Source organism: Neolamprologus multifasciatus, chromosome 12 (assembly GCF_963576455.1).
Source record: "Neolamprologus multifasciatus chromosome 12, fNeoMul1.2, whole genome shotgun sequence".
Classification (NCBI taxonomy): Eukaryota; Metazoa; Chordata; class Actinopteri; order Cichliformes; family Cichlidae; genus Neolamprologus; species Neolamprologus multifasciatus.
The window spans coordinates 20408164-20433158 of record NC_140450.1 but is presented as its reverse complement, the minus strand read 5'-3'; the positions used below and the strand labels follow the sequence as shown (position 1 = coordinate 20433158).

General features: G+C 42.4%; 5 protein-coding genes across 7 annotated transcripts in view; 3 read left to right on the top strand and 2 right to left on the bottom strand.

Annotated features, from left to right (window-relative positions):
* The first annotated feature begins 14 nt into the window (after window positions 1-14).
* Window positions 15-1929, top strand: LOC146506913 (uncharacterized). The gene is made up of 6 exons (XM_085181414.1): window positions 15-160; window positions 517-659; window positions 951-1015; window positions 1104-1232; window positions 1376-1474; window positions 1565-1929. Exons 1-6 carry the CDS (start codon window positions 56-58, stop codon window positions 1618-1620), a joined length of 597 nt encoding a protein of 198 aa, XP_085037540.1. The 5' UTR covers window positions 15-55; the 3' UTR covers window positions 1621-1929.
* An 871-nt stretch (window positions 1930-2800) lies between these two features.
* f2r (coagulation factor II (thrombin) receptor) lies at window positions 2801-19816 on the bottom strand. Of its 2 annotated transcripts, none has more exons than XM_085181406.1 (2): window positions 19565-19816; window positions 2801-13488 (listed from the first exon to the last, which is right to left on the bottom strand). In XM_085181406.1, exons 1-2 carry the CDS (start codon window positions 19629-19631, stop codon window positions 12287-12289), a joined length of 1269 nt encoding a protein of 422 aa, XP_085037532.1. In that variant the 5' UTR covers window positions 19632-19816; the 3' UTR covers window positions 2801-12286. The 2 variants fall into 2 exon arrangements, with proteins under 2 accessions (XP_085037532.1, XP_085037533.1); XM_085181407.1 differs by lacking the exon at window positions 19565-19816 and adding an exon at window positions 18192-18396.
* Window positions 6626-9950, top strand: LOC146506912 (uncharacterized). Its single transcript, XM_085181412.1, has 6 exons — window positions 6626-6758; window positions 8756-8898; window positions 8985-9052; window positions 9174-9302; window positions 9424-9519; window positions 9605-9950. Exons 1-6 carry the CDS (start codon window positions 6648-6650, stop codon window positions 9691-9693), a joined length of 636 nt encoding a protein of 211 aa, XP_085037538.1. The 5' UTR covers window positions 6626-6647; the 3' UTR covers window positions 9694-9950.
* LOC146506911 (uncharacterized) lies at window positions 10479-11979 on the top strand. The gene is made up of 6 exons (XM_085181415.1): window positions 10479-10610; window positions 10716-10861; window positions 10990-11051; window positions 11136-11246; window positions 11320-11421; window positions 11635-11979. The coding sequence occupies exons 1-6, from the start codon at window positions 10500-10502 to the stop codon at window positions 11670-11672; spliced, it is 570 nt and encodes a 189-aa protein (XP_085037541.1). The 5' UTR covers window positions 10479-10499; the 3' UTR covers window positions 11673-11979.
* An 86-nt stretch (window positions 19817-19902) lies between the features above and the next one.
* The window catches only part of iqgap2 (IQ motif containing GTPase activating protein 2), a 43518-nt gene continuing 38425 nt past the window's right edge, over window positions 19903-24995 (bottom strand). For both annotated transcript variants that reach the window (XM_085181388.1, XM_085181389.1), the window contains 8 exons: window positions 24260-24362; window positions 24036-24177; window positions 22846-22933; window positions 22485-22697; window positions 22244-22404; window positions 21988-22131; window positions 20730-20838; window positions 19903-20504 (listed from right to left, as the gene is read on the bottom strand). In XM_085181388.1, coding sequence (XP_085037514.1) covers window positions 20391-20504; window positions 20730-20838; window positions 21988-22131; window positions 22244-22404; window positions 22485-22697; window positions 22846-22933; window positions 24036-24177; window positions 24260-24362 — 1074 coding nt within the window. In that variant the 3' untranslated portion in view covers window positions 19903-20390. The remainder of the gene's footprint in view (window positions 20505-20729; window positions 20839-21987; window positions 22132-22243; window positions 22405-22484; window positions 22698-22845; window positions 22934-24035; window positions 24178-24259; window positions 24363-24995) is intronic.

Here is a 24995-nt window from a genome sequence, read left to right as displayed (position 1 = left end):
CCAGCTGTTGTGGTCTTGCTGTAGTATACAGCTGCCTGTCATTTGACTCGTCGTCATGTTCCTTCATTGTTGCCTGGCTTTGCTGGCTCTCTTCTCGCTCTCTGGTGCGTCTGATCCAGGCTGCGAAGAACTCATTAAGCCTCTGGAGGATCGTAGCAAGGTACAGTGTCCTCAGCAGAGACATTCACCATGAAGCTGAACTGAGTTTAAATTGTTTTGACTCCCTGAGGGCTGAATCGTCATCACTGATGCTCCTAGCTCTAGCAAAAAAAACAAACAAAAAAAACCCAGACTTGACCTTGGATGGTTAAAAAGTTAAAAAGGTCCCACTGGTGATTTTGCATGTATAAACGTATTATTATATATGATCACAGAAACAAGTGATGATCATGTTTATGCATGTGGTAAAGATGGTAAACTCCTTTCTGTTGTTTTCAATAGAAATGCTGGTCCTTTAGAACCTGCTGTGAATCTCTTTGAAAGTTGAATTTACTTTTTTCTTTTTTCTTTCTCTAGCTTTGGGGAAAATGGATATTTTACGCTGGAACATCAGACAGCAAAGAGCAATTAATAGAGTTTAAAACTGTGCACAGCTTCTGGGTCGAACAGACTCCCATACCTGACAGTAAAGACATGCTCAGTCGCTTCGGATACAAAGCGTAATTGTCGATATTTTCTAAATGATTTGTACTACCTTCAAGGCAGGGGTGTTAAACATAAGGCCCGTGGGCCAGAATCGGCCTAGCAAAGACTCAAATCCGGTCCAGTCGACAATTTAGGAAGATGAGAAGGAGGGCATAAAGTTGGGGCTTTTAACAAGGTTTACAGTTTTGTAATGAGATGAGTTTGACACCCCTGCTTTGAGGCATCAAATGAGTTACGTACTTTGACCGCTTGACTTTTTTCTTTGTTTTTTCATGTGCTTATATTTTTTTCCTGCTCCTTACCAGGGATGGAAAATGTTATCATGGAAGTGTCAATGCCACCTTCTTAGGAAACTCTTCCACAGACACGTGTAAGAGATCACATGTTGTTATACTCGCATTATCAAATAGTCATTGTGATGTAAAACAACATGGAATCATCTAATTTGTATCTTACAGATTTCTATAACTCCTCCAGACATGAGCATATTGGCAAGCATCTGGCCACTTGCCCCGACTGCTTGCTTTGGACAGACCACTTAGAGGTCGCCGGTGAAACCACAAAAAGCAGAGGCTTCAGTATCTTCAGTGAGTTGCATTTGCCTGTCTGTGTCCATATGTGTCCAACTTTTAGGACTCTGTAATGTTAATAATTAGTTTCAAACTGTTTTTTTTATTGTTTTTGCCACTCTGTTGAAAATAATGTTAACACTGCCATCCCCTCCCTCCAGCAAAGACTGGGACACTGGAGGCCTCTCATCTCGAAGTCCTCAAGAAACAGGCTGAGTGCCTCAACTTCACACTAGATTTATACTTTGCAAACACTACAGGTGAGATGCATTCACCATCCACTCAAACAGTAAGCAGTACATCTAATGTAAACAATGACTCATCAGTTTGATTTCCTTCCTTCGTTTCAGATCTGTGTCCATATGAAAGTGAAGCTGTAACAGATGCAAGACGGGAAGAACAATAGAGAAAAACACATTTAAGCTCCTTTCACTCGATCTATCAGATCTATCCTGTAACCTGAAATTACTCAAGTGTTTGAAGTGTGTATTCAGATGTGTATCACAGATGTGCTGACAGATGTGGAGAAAGTGCTCTTTCATCTTGTAGTGGGTTCAGTCCAGGACAAGGAGTTTGTAACAGTGTTAACTCTGGCTGGGTTTTTTTTGTTTGTGTATGAATAGGTGAAATAGACTGATTTTAAATTTACTAGGAGATGCAGTAAACTGTGATTTCTGATTTTTCTTGTATTCACATAAAGATTCACAGAAAGAAACTGTGTGTTTGCTTTCTTTTGTTTTGTGTAAATCCAGTCTATTGGTCAAGCTTTGGCAAGTCTGGCAAACTTTGGCAAGTCTTTCCTGCGAATTTATAACTAAAACTTAGGCTTTTTTCCTTCAAAGCCCCTCCCTTCCTATATTTTTGCATCATTGGCCTTAAAGTCCCATCCTGACAGTTTTGCACTGTCTGAGGAGTTTTAAATTGATGTGTGGATTTTACAGTACGTGATATTAACTGTAACAACCACCTAACAGCATGCAAAAAAAGAAAGAAAAATTGATTCTCTTCTGGTTATCCTTACCAGGGTTGCAGGGGGGCTGGAGTCTGTCCCAGCTGCCATAGGGCAGGCAAGAGGCGGGTTACACCCTGGACAGGTCACCAGTCTGTAGCAGGGCTAACACAGAGAGACAGACAGCTATTTGGACTCACATTCACATTAACCTAACCCCACTAACTACATGTCTCTGGACTGTGGGAGGAACCGAGAGTACCTGCAAAGAACCCACGCAAACAAAGATAACAACAACACACAGAAAGGCCTTGGCCAGATGGTGGAGTCAACCCAGGATCTTCTTGCTATGAGGCAACAGTGATAATCACCATCACACCATACTGCAGTGTGGTGGTTAGCCAAAAAAAAAAAAAAAAAAAGTGATGAGTATGTGGTAAAGATAGTAAACGCCTTTCTGAAGGTGAATACTGTTTTATCTTCTTCTGCACATTATACCTGTTAAACGCACATCATGCTGATACAGCAGGCCTTGTCTGGATGCATCTTGCACTCCACCTGAGAGATTCATCCAAGGAACAGCGACCCCAGCCAGCAATTCCTAACTGAAAAGTTAGCCTTTTTTTAAAAAAACAACAACAACAACAACAACAAAAGAAAATACTGATTCTCCTTCAAGCCCTGCTACAGACTGGTGACCTGTCCTGGGTGTACCCTGCCTCTTGCCCTGTGACAGCTGGGATAAGCTGGATGGATGGATTCTCCTTCAGCTGCATCTCCTTGGTCTGAATTGAAATGCTATTTCCAAGAAACAAGAAGTGGCAAGTTTTGCAAATGATCTACCATCGGCACATATTTGTGATTGCAGCCTTATGCTAATTTTCCCCACTTAGCCCATTTAGTAAACCTAACCTTTAATATTTACCATTTAGCACACGTACACACGCATCACCAACAAACACCAAATGAAGCATTATCTCTTTTGAAACCAGCCTTACATAATCCTATTACACAGTCCAACCAGCCCCTCTGCCCACCCCCTCTCTTATGTAACCTCCACTGAAGTCATCCCTGCCTCCCCACAGGAGCTCAGCAGTCCTGGTATGGAGCTGGCCGTCGTTTGACTTCTCATCATGCCTCTTCATTATTGTCTGACTTTGCTGCTCGCTCTGTTTTCTGATCTAGACTGAGGGGGTGCAGGGGTCAGCCATTCATTTTCCCAAGGGGTCACATGAGAAGAGAAACCAGTACTGTTGTGGAGGGCCGCACCAATAAGCAGATAAAAATATCGGATTAATACTGAGTGTGATTAATCACAGAAACGGCACAGTGTCCTCAGCAGAGATATATTTGTAAAATGTGATTTTAAGCCTAACCCAAGTCACTTTCAGTAGAAATGTTTGTTTCTGCAATGACTGTCAGAACTGTGAAGCTGTATAAATCTCTCGAAGTCTGTCATTCTGTGGCTGCTTGTCTGTAAACTCACACATAAAAACCTGAATATTCTGTTGATGTTAATGATTTATTTTATATGGGTGATTTTATTTTTTCAGCCCTGTTGTTCTTTTTAAAAGTGCTTAAAAAAGTGGTATGGTATCTGGTAACCTCGATGTATTTGGGAAACAGGTAGAGTGCCTCGACTTCACAGTAGATTCTTCTGTGTTTGTCAGATTTCGAGTTCTGTTTAAATATCTCCAGACTGATTCTTAAGTATACATTTTACATGTATTATCTAGAACTTATATTACATCTCTTGTAGGTTGAGTTTGTTATTTATAGTAACCTTTTATTTTGAGTCCTACTAGTTTTTATTCTCTAGTTCTGTCCATGGTTATAGTCGTGAGTATTGTGTATGTAGTATTGGAGTTTATCCTGTCTTCCCTGTGTAACCTGTGCTAAGTTTCTGTCATTCTCTGCGCCCCCTCGCTGCTCTGTCTAGTTATTTTCCATGGTTTATTTCAGGAGGTTGTCTTAAGTTTAGCTTCCTTGTCTCATTAGTTAGAGTCAGTTCAGCAGTGTATTTTAACCCTATGTATATATTGTCTCAGTCTCCCTTCATCCTTTGCCAGCATTTCAAGTTTTGTGTCTCCCAGCTCCTGTGCCCCCTGGCCCTAGTGTTGATTCCCAGTTTAGGTTCCAGGACGTTTATCTTTTCAGTTCCCTTTTGTATTTTATGTATGTTTCTTTGATGTCATGTGATTTTGTATTCCAATCTTCAGCCTGAATAAATGGCTCAATTTTTGTTCACCACCACCTGCCTCTGCATGTCTACGTTAGAAGCCTCACATTCCTCTCCGTTACACAACCCCTGACATGTACAACTCTTGTTTTTGGAGAAAACCCTCTGTTTTCACATACTATCATGTTCTGTGTTACCCAAGACATGAAAACAAAAAGCTATAATGACTGAATTATATTGTATTGAATGTAGAACTAGAGCTGTTGGGATTTATCATATATAATCATGTATAACCATTACAGGCATTAAACACTGTCCACTCTGCTATATCTTTAAAAATAATTAAAAATCCTCTTAACTACCATCTATAAATATCAACATTAATTAACACATAGAACTCAAATCTTGCTTATTGCAAACTATTATGTGCATTCAGAGCTATTCTAATTGTTTTTTATTTTGTTACATTGCAGGTGCAATTGAAATGTACTCATATTCATGTAGTCCTTTTTTTAGTCGTACCACTCAAAGAGCATTTAACTACAAGTCACACTTTAACTAAGGCCCTGCGACTGATAAGTCGGTGTACAGGGTGTACTGTGTACTATCACAGTACACCCTGTCCAGGTTGTACTGTGATAGCTGGGATAGGCTCCAGCCCCTCTGCAACCCAGAATTAGATGAGTGGAAGGTGATGGGATGGAGGTTATCTCATAACCCTTCAAAGACCAGCGTGTGTCTGTCCCTGCAGGAAACTGTGCTCAGAGATTTGAGAACGCAGACTGTTCTCATGTTTGGGCGGCTCTGCCTCAGGAGGTTGAGCATCTACCCAGCAGAAGGTCAGTGATTTGATCACTGGTTTCTCTGGTCTGGACATTAAAGCATTCTTGAACAAGATACTGAACTCTGTCTTCTGAGAATGTGAATGTTAGGTTATGGATAGAGAGACTTATTGGGTGAATGAGAGTTATAGGAAGAAAGTTCTTTGAGTTCATTTCTCATGGCAGTGTTGAGGTCTTCCTTGAACTCAGTGTCACCACTGTCCGATTAAAAATACACACAGACATGGCATATACAGTTTCAAGATTCCCTAAAAGCATAATTTTCCTTGATTTTTTGTATCTGAATAGATACAAAAAATTGTATTTGTATTTTCAATTGTTTGTATTTTCCTTCACTCAGAAGGAAAAGCCATCAAATGTCAGGATAAAAGAATGACATTTAGGGTTTTTTTACTGATGAAAAATGTCAAACAAGGTCAAATTTAACTAGAATAGGTTGTAAAGGTTAATCTGTAAATAAGCAAAGTTAGTTACCACAACAAGGGAGAAAATGCCACAGCAGCTGGAAAAAATAAGGAGAAATTTGTATGGCGGCTATTATAAGTGAGATTATGAAATGTGAGGTATGAAGTAGAGAATATTAATGCATTTATTAGCTAAATATTTGATTTTAAGGAGAAAAAGGATTGGCACGTCCACCCACAGTTAAAATCTATTCTAGTCAATAGTTTGGCTGTGTTTTATCCCTCTGACATGAATAGAGGACCCCACTGAGGCCAGAGGTCATTCCAAAGGGGCTCATTTGTCAGGACTAAAGGGGCTCAGTGTATCTCTGCTTGGAATTCAGCCAAATTTGGGGAGAACTACACTAAAAATCCCCTGTCACAAAGACATTGCACATGTTAAAAAAACAGATGAGTGTTTGTGTGTGTGTCTTTCTTTTTATTTTCATGCCTTGTTTAGTGTGAGAGAGGCTGTGCAAGGAGGTGCTCGCATACTGAAAGATGGAGGGGATGGAGGTCCTATTCAGACTTTGCCAACTGGCTGTTATATAACAAGATAAATGGGACACAAGCCCGACTGACTGGATGCATTAAGTGAAAGACTCCTCCTGAAACCAGAGGAAGGAAAAGAGAGGGAGAGAGAGAATTATTAATGTGATTATAAAGTCACGTTATGGTGACAGAAAGCATTTCCTCACAACATACATTACATTAGTTTACAGTAAGTGTTATTATGGTTTGGTTCGGCATAAGTCTGCATAAAATTAGTATAAGTCAACATAATGTCCTGTGGAGTGATGGGTGCACAGCTTGTTGGGTGTGTGTGTGTGTGTGTGTGTGTGTGTGTGTGTGTGTGTGTGTGTGTGTGTGTGTGTGTGTGTGTGTGTGTGTGTGTGTGTGTGCACGAGTGGCCCAGCCCACTGTTACAAAACATGTCCCTCAGTTCCCTTTGAGGAGGCTCTAGCTGGCAGTGGGGTCCCTGAGGTTAGTGTTGCTCCCTGGCCGCCTGCTGTCTGGACCATGGCTGCACAGCAGGTTATAGTTCTGCTGGCTCTCGCCTCCCTGGGCGTCGCATCTAAACCGGACTGTAAAGAGCTGGTCAAGCCTCTGGTGCTGGACAGCCACAGCCCCGTGAGTATGAGCAACCATTTGTTATGAAGCAGTCATAACAGTGATGCATATTAATGTGAACTGAGTAGCTGAATCTTGTGTTATTGGTGGGATTGTTGCAAAGTAAAGATCCCAGTATATGTTATTCTTATTATTCTTCATGCGCGAACTAGTCTTTGAATGACTTTGAATGCAGAGGCAGCACTCTCTCACTTTTCTGCTGTCACTCTCCTTCCTCTGGACCAATTTTCTTTCACGTCATTTGCCCATTCAGACGTCATTGTCACACCACGATGAATATCACGAATGTGCCAAAAACAATATCGCATTTTTCCACAGTAACTTCTAAGGTCTTTAAATTCTTTTCAAAGATGTCACCAAGATATCTCTCAAATCCCTCCCCCATTCATGTGTATTGCAGAGCAACAGTGAAAACTAAGTAGGTCAGAGTGCGAAAAGCACCAAAGCTCGCCTGAAAATTTTCTGTTTAACCTGCCGCTGTGACCATCATTTTCACCCTTCAGCCATCCTTTTATCTTCAAAACAGCTACGCTTGTCTTCTTTTCAAGGAGCCCTTCCCTCACATGCATACTTCTTGAACCGGAGCCGTTTGTTTCAGAGGAATGGCATTTTGAATTCCCGTTCACTCCCTGTTTATTATCTCCAACCAGTTTTGGACAAAAATCCCCCCAACCTTTTTTAACTCGCTCCCCTGACCTCACTTTAAGGTCTACACACACCAAAATCCATAGATATGTAGAGCAATGTGTTGGGATGCTAACAGTTTTTTAAACAGATGAATACCACTTTTGTTTCCCATTTTATAAACGTCATTTTGTGATAGACAGAGAGACGGGGTCACTGCTCTCATTTCACACCCTCACTCATTTGAATATCATTTGTTGATTGGTTGGCACAGTCCTGCTCGCTCATCCTCAGTGGCATACTTATCACTTGCTGGCCTCTCCATTGTATGCTGAAGGTCATCAGTTCATGTCAGCATGGGACATTTTTTTCTCTTTCTCTGCTTCTCTGTAAACACATTTTTACAATTTACTATTTACAGCGTCAAACACGTGTATTCACCCTACGGCAGCAAGCTATTAGCTGTATGTAATGAGGTTGCAGGTTGAAATATTTTACAGATAATTTTAATACTGATTTTAATCTCACTCACTTTTTAAGTAGATTTAGACAAGGTCTCTTAGTGGCGCAGTTACTGCTTCCTTGTCTGTCTTTTGTGTGCTGAAGGCCGTCAGTTGGAGTACAGCATGGGACATTTTTCATCATGTCATCGCTTTCTCACTTTGTCAGTATGAACATACAGTATGGGTAACTTAAACACATATCAATTTTACAATGTCTGCCACTTGACTAGGTACACCTGTTTTCACGCTACAGCAACAGGCTATTTACGTACAACCTTTTTACTCCATTGACAACAAGACATAGTCCGAGTCTACCCGTAGCAACCATCCCGCTGCAGTTCCCCGAGAAACTGCACGGTCTGTTTACTATTGCAACAGCATAAAGCAAATGTTCCTTGGAGTTTTTAAAAACCAAAGAAAGTTTCAGCTGGTCAGTAATAGGTGGAAGCTTGCGTCCATGTGCATCGAGCATCGAGCACTTCTACTGTCCTGTGCAGCTGGTGAATCTTGCATGTAAGCTACATTAATGTGTCCCCTACTAGATTCCAACGCAGCAGTTTTCACTGATTATAAAGCAGAAAAATTATGAATTAGAAGAGCTGCAAAGTAAAATTGTATGATTATTTATTTTTAACTTAGGGAAAGGGACTCACCTACCTCTGGGTTAATCCATGTTTTTGGGGAGGCCAAATGCTGTGTCTGTAGTCACAGCAGAGTAAAACAATAATGTAATACATTTTCACAACACTTTTTCTCTAACCAGGCTATGAGAGAAAGTTGTATTCTGCTGAGAAATAAAGTCTGGTCACATCTAACAGAAACAGTCATGAGAGTCATTTGCATTTTATTTTTCTCTCTGTGTGCCGGAAGATTTATGGGAAGTGGGTGCTTCACGTGGCATCCTGGGACGATCCGGGCCTGAAGGACGACATATTGTCAGTGAACAGCTCCTGGTTGGATGTGTCAGCGTCCTCGGAGAGCGGAGTCATCACCATCTACTGGGCTGACCGCCTGTGAGTGTCGTGTGTTTCATGTGTGAACATACTGATGCGGTCCAGTTGAGAGTGTATAGTAAAGTGTTGTTGTTATCTCAACACAGGAATGAAAATAAATGTCTTCAGGGCATAGCGAACGCCACCATCTCAGGAATGACAAGTCACACCACCTGTATGTGTCTGGTATTTTTGCTCTGACTCACTGAGTTGGTGATGTGTGCCGCAGGTTTAATTTCTTTTAATCGCTGGGGGTTACAGTCAGAGTTATGTTTCGTTTTTTTGTTTTTTCACAGATAACATCAATGGTCACACTTCCTATCATGACGGGAAGTACTATGAGACCTGCAGCAACTGCCTCCTGTCTGAAGACACCACTCTCCTGCCCGACGGCAAGTCAAAGGGGCGATACTTCTTCCTGTTCAGTAAGTCATTTTTCAAACCTTCATCTCGCTTTTTAGCAGCAACACACAGCTTAATATTTAGCACATACTGCTTTAAATAACCACCTTTCTTTTCCCGTCCTCTTCTTTCTTTCTTGAAAAGCACGGACCGGCGCTCTGGAGGGTTCTGAGTTGGAGACCTTCAAGAACCAGGCAGAATGTCTTAAATTCCCTTCAGAGTACCACTTTACAAGCAAAGGTCAGCTGCCATTTAGGCGTGTTTCCAGCATCCAGTGTGACCATCACAAACATTATTCTCATTTTGTGATTTCCTCTTCCTTCAGATCTTTGTCCTGATGGCAGGGCGACCGCGTCAACTGCCGTCAAGAATACAGAGAAAGAGCAACCTGAGATAGAGCCTAATGTGCAGTAAAGTAGAGCAAAGAGGTGCCACAGCTCTGTAAACACCCAGATAAATCTTCCTTTAAATGTACTAAATAGTGCTGTAGTGTGATCTACATGTGCTGCAATACAATGTTGTGCTGCATAATAACTTTTTAATACACTATGTTGTCTTTCCAGCTAAGAAAAATCAAGTCTAAATGCCCAGTTTAAATCCTTTTAGTGGTATTTGTACGAATCTAGTTCCCACTGGTTGTGCGCGGCAAATAAAAAGGGCTCTAACTTCTCCGTCTGTGTTCTAGTCATTTATTTTCTGATCACCATCACACTGCTGTTCCCCAAAGCATCAACAAAGACTGTTGCTGAATAACATCAGTGTTAGAGGGAAGAGAAAAGATGTTAAACTCTTAAACCGTCGCCACACAGAGTCCAGAACGCCCCCACAGGGAAACATCCTTCATTCTGCTGCAGAAAAGCTGCTCCAGGTCCTTTTTGAAAGATTTCAACAGCCCAAGACAAGATGTGGCACTTTGCCTGAGTTCATTCAGGAGCAGTGGCGTGGGCAACAGAAGGCTATTGAGCTCGCCTTTCAGTGCTGAGAAGAAAAAGAGGGGGGAAAGAAGAAGAAAACTGCATGCATGGTCATTAGGAAACCTTCTCTGGTGCATTTGGGCCTGCAGAAAGCCCCTCCACCCCCAGACCCTCTCCTCCCCTCCACCCCCTCCTTCAGGATTAGCACTCGCACGGAAACAACTTTTTGTGTGAAGCCCGGAGGGAAAATGAATCAGAGTTAGATGTTTTCTGTTACAGGTTCGGCAAACATCCCTGTGGCTGACCATGGCTCTGCCTGTTGTTGTATTCCTGTTGTCTCTCATTGCACTGGCTGCTGCATCTGCACCTGACTGTAAGGAGCTCGTAAAGCCTTTCATGCCAGAGGACCCCAAACAGGTAAGTCACCTAGTGTGTTTGCTTTCTCTGTCGTATTTACAACAATGATGCTGGAGTTTTTTTTAAACATGTAAGGACCTTATTTTATTTTTATTGTGCATCAAGGTGTTTGGAAAATGGATTTATGTGATGGGAGCTGGCGACCCCAAACAGTACCACAAAGCACTGGAGTCTCTGAAAAGCTCCTGGATAGACTTGTCCCCGACTTCCAGCGATCAGACTGTGACTTTGCGATGGGGAGATCACTGCTTGTGAGTTTGGTGATTATATTATTTTAATATGTTAAACAGACTTATGTATTTAATGCAATTCAGTATTAAAAGTGAAACATTTAAATTTAGTTGTGAAAGAGATTCTGCCACGCCTTGTTGTTTCTCAGTAACCGGTGCATCATGGGGGAGGTAAATGCAACCATCTCAGGAATTGCTACCACATTTCGCAGTGAGTGAGCTACAGCTAGATTAATTTGTCTTCACAACAGACAATAGATTTCTCGTATAGTAACCCAATGCTGTGCTTTTAAAGAAAATCTGTCAGACCACAAAGGGCACATCCTGCAGACTTGCTCTGACTGCCTCCTGTGGACCGACACCTTCCGAAATGGGGACGTCACTGGCAGATACATCCTGCTGTTCAGTGAGTCCTGCACTTCTCAGCACATCAAGTCAGGGCTTCAACCTGGATGTTGACATTCTCTCTTTGCTTGCAGCGAGGACAGGAAAAATCGATCCCAAACATGTGGAAATTTTCAAAAAACAAGTTGGCTGCTTGAACTTCCCAGATGACTACCACAGCTATGATGGCAAAACAGGTCAGCAGCTATCCAAAAACCTCCAACGACAGGGTTTTCACTCCCACAGGGTGGAGATTCTGCGAAATGTCATATTTAAGTGCAATAGTTTTTAGGTCTTCATTATTTTTGGATCAATTCCATAAAATACAATGCACACGGTGAGGAAATGAGGCCACCGTTCTCCATCCTGCTCAGGGAAACGGTCACATTTTGTTTCTCTTTTTCCTGCAGAGCTGTGCCCTGATGACAAGGAGAGCACGCAGGAATAAAGAGGAGACAACGAGATCCACAAAGCTGCATGCATTAAAAGAAAATACATACAGTGTTGTCGTATGTGCTGTCCGTATGCTCTGACGTCATGAATGCCAGGACGCAAAGTTATAAATGATTTAATCTCCTTTAAATATTTACTCACTGTAACGGCATCGTGTTGGGAAAAACACATCGACAGCTGTTTTTGTCATATCATAACACAGTTATTAAAACTGTTTTTATTAACAGTGCACTAACTGTCATACCCATTATTCACTGGAAACACAGATGTGTTGAATATAAAATAAAAAGGTATTGTTAAAATGCTTTTCTTATTGTGGAATGAATCCAATATATTCCACACTGTAAAAGTGGCAATTACATTTTATGACTATAAAATAACAGAAGATAACTGCTTGCATGTACACACTGATGCTACCAATGTGCTTGTTCTGATACAAATAAACCCAGCACTACCACTGGGGTCTAAAGTCGGCACCACATCAAGTTTCATATTTCATCTAATCCAGCTCGTGCACTTCTTGATAACAAACAGTTTGAGCAAACACAGAAGTAATCTGTTATAGTGTGGATATGGCTGAGAGTCTAACAGTTTTTCAGTCCTCATGTCTTAAGCCATCAGCCTGCTGTAATGGCTCCCCATTTCAGTCTGAACGCTCTCCATTTTGCACGATCTGCTGCTCTCTGTCAACTTGCTGGTTCGCGTGCTGCTTGTGTGTGAGGCGATCCCGCCCTGTCCCAGTCGCCTGCATCTGAGCAGAGCCACCACCTGCTTCTGGCACTGAGAGGACCCGAAGTAATAGAGGACCGGATCCAGACAGCAGCTGAAGCTTCCTATGCACATGGAGAGCAGGTATGCCTGGTAAGAACTGTTGCTAGCCTTGTGCGCCAGTTGAACGTAGTGAACCATGAGGATGATGTTGGTGGGAGTGAAACAGACCACAAACACCAGCAGGACAACCACAGCCATCACCACAGCGCGCGTCTTCTTGGAGCAGTTCTCAGCGTTGGCTTCAGCCAGAGCCTGAATGATGCGTACGTAGCAGACAACTGTGAATATGAAAGGGATGAAGAAGAACACAGAGGAGTAGATGGGGAAGAAGTAAAGATAGTAAGACTGTAGTTTTCCTACGTCCTGCACATCATGGCATGTGGTGATGCCCAGGGACGATATATGTAAGGTCTGCTCTGAGATCAGCAGGGGGCACACTCCTCCCAGGGATAAGAGCCACATAGCTGCGCACACAGCTGAAGCCGTCTGAGGGCTGCGCCACATGAGCGAGTTCATGGGGTAAACCACAGCCAGGAAACGGTCAATGCTGATGCACATCACAAGCAAGACGGAGCAGTACATGTTACAGTGGAAGGCAGCAGTGACGGCTCTGCACATGAAGGATCCGTAGATCCAGTTGTTGCCGTGATAATGGTAGGCGATCTTAAAGGGAAGGAGCAGCCCGAACAGCAGGTCAGCACAGGCCAGGTTGAGCATGTAGATCACCGCCGGCTTCTTGGGACGGATTTGGCGCACGAACATCACCGTGGCAAGAAGGTTAAGGGGCACGCTGCTGATGAAGACGAAGATGTAAACGGTGGGGATGAAACGTGTGGCCAAGCCACCCTTGAGAAATGCTTTGGTCTCCTCCGAGACATAATAGTGCTTCCGGGGATGATGGGGGTGAGGGGGGTGTACTTTTCTGGACTCCGTCGATCCTGAGCCTCCATCATCTAAGAGTGACAGGTCTAGGTAGTCTGCTGCATCATCTCCAACCATTACAAAGTGGCCAGAAAAAGTCCGCAGAAAGGGAGTGGAGCCTTAAACGAAACAGGAAAATGAAGCAGAAATGTGGTTACGCCAAAGGGATGCACAACACTCTAAAACATTTACACTGGGAGCAGTTTGGAAAAGCAGATTTTTTTTTTTTTTTAATCTGATCAGATTGTTAAATGCATCCATCAGGTTCAAGCTCGTCCTAATGCCCCGATATTATTTTATTTTATTTTATTTTATTTTATTTTTTTTTTTTTGCCTGTCCCGTTTGGCTCTTTTGCCATCAGAATTATTGTCTAAAGGCGAAGAAAGATGCCCAACGGATTTTCTTTACCAAATTGACCATCCCAGCTTTGCCGTAATGGTCCATTTGATTCACCTTTTATTCTTTATTTTATTTTCACTTGCTGAATACGGGACAGACTTGACTGGGGGAAAGAAAAGGGAGAAAGAAAGAGGGAAAGAAAAACAGTTGAGAAGAGGGACGGGGGAGAAGGGCAAAAAACAAAAACCAACAGAATAAGCAGAAGAAAAAAAAATAAAAAAATACATATATCGATCACCTGGATCACCTGTTGAGAAAGAAAAAAGAAAACAAGCAGAAGAAAACGAGAGTAATACAATAAACCACATCACAATGATATATGGGAATATGACAGTAAATACTAAATATTAAACATTATTGTGCAGCACGTAAGATCGACAGCACAGTGTGCATTGAGGTAGGAGCCAAAAAGGGTGTAGTTTGTGTGTGTGATCACCCGTGTGTACACCTGTGAGCATGGACGCGCTTGTTTTCTTAAAAGGTTCCCTCATGTAATGATCTGCTAGAGGGTGTGGGGGGCCACTGCCCCGTCCTCCAGGGCATGAAGCAGGTATGGAGGAGATCAAAACTCCAGACATCCAGAGGCCCCCAGAACACAAGAGACCAAGGAAGACCAACAGAGGGGCAGCCGTGCCACTGTCCCAGAAAGAGCTGAGGAGAGTCCCAGATGAGGGGTCACCCAGCAGCCACGGAGCAGAAGCCAGGGGGGGTTGCAGTGACGTGCCCGTGAGCTCCGCCGGCAGCCAGCTGTGCCTGAGTGACCGAGCCCCAGGCCGAGAGGCCGGGGGCACCCCACCTCCGAAGTGGCCCAAGCGAGCCCCAGGCTCCAGGCCCCGATAAGCAGCCGCCAAGGAGTGAGCCGGTGTGTACCCGGACGCCCACCCCCGGACACAAAGAACCACCAACGCACCGATGTCTGAGGGAGTCCGCCCCCGGCAGGGGAAGTGGTGGGGGGAGATAGGCCTCCAAACCTTGGAGGGCCTGAGCTGTCCTCAGAGAGGTGGCATCTGATACCCAACCTGACATATGGACACAGACATACAGGCACACACAGATACAAACATCCATTCCCACCCTCATGCTCTCATATGCACTTACTCCACACTCAACCAACGTAGAGACAGACATAAAGAGACGCTGTACACACAATCACACTCCCCAAGCGTACTCTACGAACCGGGTCTAGGTACCCTTGCCCCTGGAGGGGGGGAACTGCACCCAGACCCAGGTTGTGTTACCCTTTTCCCTGCGGTGGGGAGAAGCAGACCGCTCCGACTCCGCAGCAGCAGGGAGGCCCCACATTCCGGATCCCAGTCGGACGGCCAACTCCTCCTCCTAGCCCCCCTGCTCCAGCAGAAAGCAGAGAACGAGGGTGAGAGAAGACTCCTAACCTCCCTCCACCCGCTCATTGTAGTGTTGATGTATGTGTCTTCTAAGGTGCATTTAAAACCCAGGAGGGCATGGAGCTACCTGCCAGAGAGCAGCAGGTAAGCGCATAGTCCCTCCTGCTAGCCCTCAATGTCTACGTGTATTTAAAATTGAGAGGTGGGCAACGACGCCAGGGGTGAGGTGTACACCCTGATGGTAATTGGGATTCCGTGTAGCGTGCCCACCCCCAAGATCCTATATGTATGTGTAATGAGAGTGTGAGTAATGTGAATGTCTAAGTTGCGGGATAAAATTGAGGCAGAGGCAGCCAGAAGGGGACAGAGGGGGGGGTTACCTCCTCTGCACCCTGGTGACACACCCCTACTCCAAGGCCCTGCATGTGTGGGTGGTTGTGGTGGAGCGGGAAGAGGGAGGCAGCTGGAGATGGGGAGGGAAGGAAGGGAGGGGCAAGTGACCCCTCCCTGGGGCCAGCTCCCCCGCTGACCCCAGTAGGCACCCCCATACTCCGCGACCCGCCAGGGAAGGGGGGCCCAGGCCCATCCGAACCGGGGCCCAGTGCAGCGGCGCCGCCCGGCCCCACAGAGCCCGGGGCAGTCCACCCAACCCCACAACAGAGAAAACTGCACCCACCCCATCATCCACTCATCTTCCAGACTACATAAGACAATAGACGCCCAGGCTGAGATCTTCCTCCACTTCTCCTGTATCTCCCCCTCTTGCAGAGAGAGTTCCTGAGAGAGGAAAGCTCCTGCAAGATGTGACAACCCCCCCCCCCCACCAGTTGAAGAGCCCCCCAGGTGGCTCGGCGCACCGGCGGCACCCTGCGCCAGTGGCGGGCCCCCATATACCCACCGGCCCACAACCCCGGCAACACACCAACCAGGACCCAGGCCCCCGAGGCCCAGCCAGGGCCCCAGGCCAGAGCCGGAGCGCCCCCAGAACCTCACGCCCGTCCCGGACCCACCCAGGGGCAGCCAGGCTACCAGGTCAGTAACCCCCGTCCGTCAGCACAGACCCTCCCCTAGCCCCGCTGCACGTAGCCACGAGGAAGCCGTCACCTAAGAGCCAACAGAGCCCCTAATTGGCCATGACCGCTACCCCGGGTTGAGCCCCCCAAGGAAGATGCTCCCGGGGAACCCCCCGACGCCCTAAGCCTGACCCTACCCCCACACCAATCACAACAGTGAAGGCGAGACCAAAATATGACCCCCCACCCCCACTAGGTGATGGAGCTGATCAGAGGAGCCCAGAGCGATTGATCTGATGTGGTGGCAGAGGCTGTATCAAGACTAATGTAATCTAATAGATAATTTCTATATTGGTTAGAATTAAGATTGTTTTTATTTTTCCAGTTCATGAGGACTGTTTTCTTGGCTATGCATAGGGCAGTGAAAACCATATGGGCTATATTCTTTTCTGAAGTGACATTATCTAAGCTGCCCAACAAACACACTAAGGGGGAAGTTGGAATGTTACATTTCAGACACTTTGATAAGTCTTCACATATCTCGCGCCAAAACTTCTGAACTGGTGGACAGAACCAAAGAGCGTGGATATAATTGTCCGGTGAATTGGTTTGGCAGTGTGAGCAGTTGTTGGTAGATGCAAAGCCCATCTTGAACATCCGATGACCTGTATAGTGCACTCTATGTAGTATTTTGTATTGAATTAATTGAAGACTGGGATTTCTGATTAGATGAAAGGTTTTTAAGCAAATCTGAGACCAGAAGTTTTGGTCTAAGTTAACTGATAAATCCGCTTCCCATTTTGCAATAGGAAGTGATATTGATTCATCTGTTTTAGAAAGCATTCTGTATATTTTGGATAGTAATTTGGGGGTTTTAAGAGTAAAAAATTGAACCACACTTGGTGGTGTTTGTAGTTCAACTTGACCCAGTTTAAATTTCTTTTTTATTATGGATTTAATTTGTTGATATTCTAAAAATCTTTTCTTGTTGATCCCATATTGTGTAACTAGTCTGTCAAATGAAATAAATTCTGTTCCTTCTAGTATATGTTCTACATATTTGATTCCTTTACCATTCCAATCTGAAAAGTTTATCATATTATTGTTTTGTAATATGTCAGGGTTGTTCCAGATAGGTGTACGTTTGCATGGGATTAATGAAGATATTATTTTAGAAAGTCCGGTTAAGTAAAATAAACTCTCCAATACATTTATTACATGCATCCATATCATGAGGGTGATTCTCTTGGGCACGCTTTAATTACCCAAAGGTTAACTCAAAATACATGAATGCATTTTCATTAACAACAAACAAACAAACGTTTTCTCATAAAATACTGCAAATAAATAAATAAAATTTCAACTTTTTTGTATTAATTAGTTGACTAACCAGTAGAGATCACACGTTTCCGTGTCCCCACTGACCATTACTACAATTTAAATCGATTTTAAATGTATAGAAAATGTAACTATTACTCAACTTTTAATGCCAAAATACAATTATACGCACATTATTTTAACTATAAATAAATTTATTCTATGAAGTGCAAATATTTACACATCCTCCAGTTTGCTTTGAACCCAGTAATGCTATACAATTTACCTGCTACAAAATAAAATGTTTTTGACATGAGCACCAAGGAAGTGACATCGAGTCTCTTGAAGTGCAAAGAGAATCAAATGTCACTATATTATCTTACCTATTTATTTATTCACAGAACATTGTTGAGCTTTGTTATTGCTTTAGTGTATGGGCTTGTTCTTTTAATTTTTTTTTTAGCAGCCTCTAAGGGTTAAAGTAATTTACCACAAACATTCAGGGCCAGTATTTAATTCTGATTGTATATTTGTCAGATGACATGTTGTATGTTTTTTTTTTCCTAGTTAAATTGCTCTAAGAATAAATATGTGCCCCCTCCCTTTAAAAAGGTTATTTTAAAATTTATTTTGTCAGGCTCAATGCTTCAATTGCTGTATGAATAAATGGTTAAAGCAAAACAACATTACTGAAAACATAAGAATTTTATGATATCCAGAAATAAAATGAAGTAAAGGTGTGTACTTACTAAATAGTGCTACCATTAACCAAAAACTTCAACCCTCTTGTTTTTTTTGCTTTACTGCAGCGAGATTATGATTCACTCCTTCCTGCGCAGTGACCTAGTTAAAAGTAAATGTTTAAAGCGGTCCTGCATTTGTTTCTGGGGGAGATACAAATACGTAAAGTTTACTCGAGCCCCAAGAGAGTACAAGTAGGGCTGGGTATCGTCACTGATTTCTAGAATCGATTCAATTCCGATTCACAGGGTCCCGAATCGATTCGATCCACGATTCGATTTAATTCGATTGATTCGATTCGATTTAATTCGATTCGATTCACTTTGATTTGAATCTGGGAAATTTTGACAGTCAGAAATATTATAATTCAGATCAGTACATTTACATATTTTTGTATCTATAAAAAGGAAGCTGACACACCAAGACTTTATCAAAGGTGTGAGCATCACAGCAGAGGCCTTTGTGTCAAAGTAGCTGAGGATCAAACACAGAAAAACATGAAGGTGATTTTCCTGTTCTGGGATTTTATAAAAATTTTCTGCAGTAGATCAAAAACGAAAGAAAACCATTAATCAACATATGAACATTACCTCTGAAGTTACAGCGGTTTTATTAGAGACAAGGCTGAGCATTTTGCATTTTGCATAATTTTAAAAAGTTTAAATTTGTTCGGTATTGAACGGCACAAATTAGGTTTTATTTTCGGAAGTATATAAAACGAGCGCTGTAAACAACGGTAGACTTGTGCGTAACAAGCAAGCGAATAATGCAGAAAACAGTAGAGAGAGAGAGGGAGAGAGAGCGCGCAAGAGAGCGAGCACCCGAGAGAGAGCTGTGCATCGTGGTCGAAGCAAAACAATAAAAGTCAGAGTGAATTCATGACGTTGTTTATGTGAAGCCTAGTTTGGATCTTCTTTTGCTGCTGGTTCGGTCAATATTGTTTGGAGAGAGATAAAACTAACAGCTTTAGAATCAGCGCATAAAGGGCGTGAACACAAAGCGCGGACCGCCGACAGATCAGAATCAGCGCGCTGTCGGCTTTCAGCCCCGACTGTGAGAAAGGCAACATCTCACTGATTCTGATCCACGGTTGGGCTGTGTGTTTAAGTCTTTGTGCAGAATCCATGTTCCTGCTCTCATTTACTGTCTTAGCTGTTTGGTGGTTGTTGAAATTTTGTGAGATTTCACCAGAGATTCTGGCATTTCGGGCAAAATAAATTTATATTAAAAAATCGATTCAGGATTTTAATGAATCGATTTTACATTATCCAAGCCAGAATCGATTTTAATCGATAAATCGATTATAAAAACCCACCCCTAAGTACAAGGCAAACTGTAGACATCATCATCATCATCTTAAAGTCTTAGGAAAATTACTTACCATTTCCAGATGAGAGTGCGGAGCTTTGAACAGAAAATACAAACAAGCAAATTAAGAGGTGATGCATGGCTTTACTGTAAATCCTCCAAATATTTAGCAGGAGAGTGGAAATTATGTTTGCTGAAGAGCTGCTGAAAGTGCTGTTATTAAAGGCAGGAAACTCCACCTCCTCTCCAGCTGAACATTTCCTATCATTTAACAAAAACCATGAGTAATGTCACAGTGACGTGGCTCTTCAAGCCAAACGAAAGCCCAAGTAGGTTTTTACTACTACTACTACTACTACTACTAATAATAATAATAATAATAATGATGATGATAAGAAGAAGGAGAAAAGGTTTGGGATGTGCAATTTATTATGAATATTGTTTAAGCATTAGACATTAATTATATAGCAACAACTACATATAAAAATACATCACATATAGCTTTTAAAATGTTCAAATGTTTATTAATTAAAAACACGTGTCTTTAAATTCTTTCATTAAAAAGGCACTATATTATTTCATACAGCCATGCAGGCTGTGCCGCTCCAGTTTCTGAAATAAGACCGTACTGGTTCGTCTGACATTTCCATCAAACTTCTCTCCTTTGGACAAGAAACATGAACATCACAATTGAATTCTTCAAAATACATTACCTTTACAATCACCACGTGGGAAAGAAAAAAAAAATATAGGTACACAAAGTGGACGATAAAGTTTCATTTTGGTGCGATCCATCAAATTATAGGCAGAAGAAACAAACCACGGCACCGTGTGACGTTTTTGTGCTGTTAAACTCAGTACAGTCCAAAGGCACGACCAGGTTTCTCCCAACTCTGTTTTTATTTTCCATAGAACTTCTTGTTCAGGAGGAAGATGAGTAAATTGACATTCACTTTGGCTTTGTCGAACATCTTCATGACCGCCACGCCTTCGTACTGCAGCTGAAGGAGATCCTGCCAACATCAAACCGACTTGTTAATGCGCTGGTGCTGCAAATACGCTACAAATTATATCATAATAAAACACATCACTAAGTTCTTTCTTAAGTCAGGCTCATGCTGTGCTGGCTTATTTCCATGACTATTCCTGCCAGTAGTCCATAGAGAAGAAGGGAAATTCAACCATTTGTCACCAGGATTAAGTGTTGACGAGTGAGTTTTCTGAAGGGAAATGTTTACCTGGAAATGAAGCTGGACTTTTTCCATCTCGACCCCCATAAACTTGGCTTTCACCTCAAAGTCTCCAACTTCCTCAGTGGGCGAAATGTCGAACATGACATTTTTGAACCTGAGAGATAAGAAAAACAAAAGTGAACACCGGATGTGTGAGAGGATGAGTGTCTGTTTGAAATTATAGCTGAAATGTTGGAGAAGCTCTAAACAGACGTTTGACTGACTCCATAACAATGAGAGACGGCCCACAGAGAAGAGATCCATTTGCTTACATGGTGCTCTTGACCGCTAATGTAAAAAAGATCAAAAAACTGATAGTTGATTACATGAAGTCCAACAAAATGTAGGCACAACAAAATGTAGGCACAACCTCATTCTCATCAACAAGCGTTTCTTGCTGTTATCGCTGAGGACCTGACACCAGCTCTCTGATAAAAAAGACCGAATAAAGCCTCCACTTTCTGAGGCTGAAAAAGGCAAACATTTTGACAACTTCCACCTCTGCAGCAGTGTGGTACGGTGCCTGCACTGTCGCTGACCAAAGGTCGCTGCAGCTGGTAGTAAAAGCATGAGAGCACACTGTTGGTACCCAGCTTCCTGCCATCACATCTATTTAAAATATAGCATCTGGATAACATCACCTATGACCCCACTCACAATAGTCTGTTTGATCATCTCACAGGGGGGAAACAGTACCGGTGTCTCAGGGCTTGCACTTTAACATTTGTTTTTCCTTCCCCAGACTGTAAATCTGTTAAACTATTGTCTCTCTGGCTCTTAAGCACTTTATCAAATGCACTTTATTAGACATAGAGCTATACACTGAGGTGTCATACACAGTGACTGGATCAGAAAACACCATCAACCAGCACTTTGCCAATAATAGAATACCAGTACTGTAAAACACTATTATGCTGCTATTTTATAATCATCTCATTATATTACATTTGCCTTTTCCTTCTTTATACTGTAGTGTAGTTACAGCTCTGCTTGTATAATGACAAATAACATGAAATCAAGCACCAAAAAGCGTCTGGTGTTGGGAAAGCGTAACTTTTGTACCTTACAGCCAAGTTTACTGTAAGGTACAGTTAACAGACAAATAACCAAGATGTGACTGAACAAATGATAAATATAAATTGTTTAAATAAAAACACTAAATGTGTTTAACAGCTTCTACAATGTAAAATGACATGTAATGATATGTAAGAAGGATGTTAGCACCAAGCCCTTTTCCACAGAACAGGTGAAGAACTGAACTCACTGGTTTGTCTGAAGTCCCTCTATCTCCAGGATGACTCCCTTCTCATGCAGTTTTGCTGCAGTGTACTTCAGAGACTGGGGCTTCCACTTCTTACTGCCCTTATCTTCCCCTTTCCCGTCCAGTTTTATAGATCTGCGTGAATTCCTGGATCATACAAACACACCAAGGGACATGTGTTACCATTGAATCACAAGTTAAAATCATCCATCAAGTCTTTACCCTAATGAGGTTTGTTATAAATTAGCATACAACTCACTTCCTGTTTAGGTTATCCAGGCAAGTCTTGATGTAGGCATCATAGTAGTTCATCTGTTCCTGGTAGAAGGCAGTTTTTGAGTTAAGGGCAGTCAGAGTTTGCTGGAGCTTCACGAGCTCGGCCTTCCTCCTCTGTCTGTAGCGCCTTTGGTATCGGATGTCCTGTCAAATACACATTTTAGCTTCACAAATACAGAATGCGGGTCTGCATCTTTAGCTGGGAAAAAGAGCTGCTTATGAACCTTTGATATTTCGTTGATGAGGTCCTGGTATTTGTTACTTGCAGTAGCAAGGCCAGCCTGCTCCAGGTTACGAAGGTTCCTGATAATCTTCCTCTTCTTCTGCTCGAGCGGTAACTGGCTGTCCTCCAAAAGCGCTGGGCTGCTCTTCAGACCCTCTGGTGTCTGAGCATCCTGGACTGCCCTGCGCTCAACAATCCTAGTATGCTCTGACTCCTTAAGGAATAAGTTGCATACAAAGTAACATAATTAATTACACTGAGAGGCAAAGAAAAAAAATAATCAAATGAATATGCTCCTTTGATGAATGAAAGTAGCTGGCAGGTATATATAGAGGAAAAACAAGCTGAGAAATGTAGATCACCTGTGCTGCAGTGGCTGGAGTCTCAAGAATATCAGGTAAAGTCTCTCCATGTTGGATCCGAATCACATCCACAATCAGCTTTTTTGTCCTGATGTGCACACACACAAAGATCAGATGTGACACATTAGCTTCTTTTGTTTTATTTCACGTCACCACAAATATGTGCTTATGTTAATTAGTGTAACATCCGTTACCACCAAGTACAGAAGTAACTAGAGCACACACCCACATTTTACTCACACCTACTGCGCTAACTAGCATGCTAACACTTTAAAAATGTATCATTAAGTTGGGGGGCTTTTCACACCCTGTGTGTTCATACACCATTCTGCATTTAATCACTAGTTATTAAACCTTGGCTCTCCTCCACAGCATGACATTTGTCTCTTCTCCATTAGCAGATGGCGGCCCCTCCCTGATGTTAAAAGGGAGTTTTTCCTTCCCACTGTCACCAAGTACTTGGTTATTTATGGCCGACTGATTATTGGGAGTTTTCTCCGACACTGCAGGCACATTGAAGTGGCTGTTGTTGAAATTTGGTGCTAAATGAATAAAACACAACTGAACTGATGCCAAGCGCAGAGAAAAATGTGATTACTTTTGGCTCTATAAGGACTGTTATGTAAGATGAATGCTCAATACAGGACAGAATGTTAATCGCCTTCAAAAAAAAATTAAAATTAAAGTATTATATACTGTATATTATCCCAAGGAGCTTGAGTCTTATAACAGACTTTCACAGCATTGTTAGCAGGGTATGTTCAACTTTTTTAAAAAACAAAAATTCAGACACATTTGCAATGTTTATTTTAAATGTCTGGACTACCATTTGTTGCACTAGCTGTGAACTGTGTCCGAGAATAAAGACAAAACCAACAATGCATTAGAGGCAAGATAAGCCAGACCACGAAACTCCTTCCTTTGTAACAGGATATGATAGAAGAGCAGGAAAGACATGCAACTGAAAGATAGCCACAAAGAAACGCACAATGTGTCAAGAAGGGTTAAGTGCAGTGCATCATATAGCAATACCAAACTCTATGTAGAAGATTTCTGAAGGAGTGTATTTCGGCGTCAAAGTTTTGCTTTAAATACCAATTACAGGACTAAACACCTAAAGCCTAAGGATTAAAGTCTGTTACTGAACACACAGGAGTGTCTGTCTCAGCATCCTCCAGTGACAACCTTACTTTGTACTGAGGGTCTTTAAGTCTCTGTCATCTCCTTCCAGCAGCTCGAACTTGCTGGTTAGAGTGAGGGAGATCTCGGTCTTCGCCAGCTGACTCAGAGCACTCTCCCTATTTTGATCATTTGGGTCAACAGCTCCTTCACCTGGGAAAAAAAAGCAGTACAGATTTCAGTCAACCTGTGACTAACTTGTGATTTATCAAAATACAAGTTTACTTGAGCGTACCGAGCAATGCCTCTACATCAGGGACGTCTCCGAGGTCCTGTAGCAGCTCATGCAGCAAGTCATTGCGTTCTGGAGAGATGGCGTCCAGATGTTCCAAAAGCAGCTGCACAAACACACATTTCATTAGCCACATCGAAAGTTTAAAATGTTCACATAAAATTAGTCATTGAACATATTAAACATTTTGAGATGAAGCTTGATAGATTTTCCAGTAAACGGAGAGCAGAAGCAGGATATAGCAAACAGCTCTTAAACGTCCTCTTACTAAATTTTGATACAAAGTATGAAACTGTGACTGTTTGGTTTCCAACATCCAGCTCAGTCCTACATATGCAACAGTACATTTATTTGTAGGTAAAAATCACATCCCCTTTTCAGCTGGGATTTTGCTTTTCTTCATATATTTAACACATAGGAACTACCTGAGTGTACGAAACAAAATTTTAGGGAACATCTGTTCCATTTATAACAGATGGCAAAAAGACACAGCTGGCCAGAACATACTGACATCCTCAATACTAACCCCCTTTGGAAGGAAGTGTTTTGGAAACATAACGAAAGAAACAGGATGTCAAGTGGTGATGATGATAAAGGGACATAACGTACATATAACATATTCCAAAAACTAAACAGAGAAACAGAAGAAGATTAAAGAAGATACCTTCAAACTTGACTTGCTTGGGGCAAAATATAAACCCCTGCTAGATCTAATATCAATATAATCTCAATAATATAT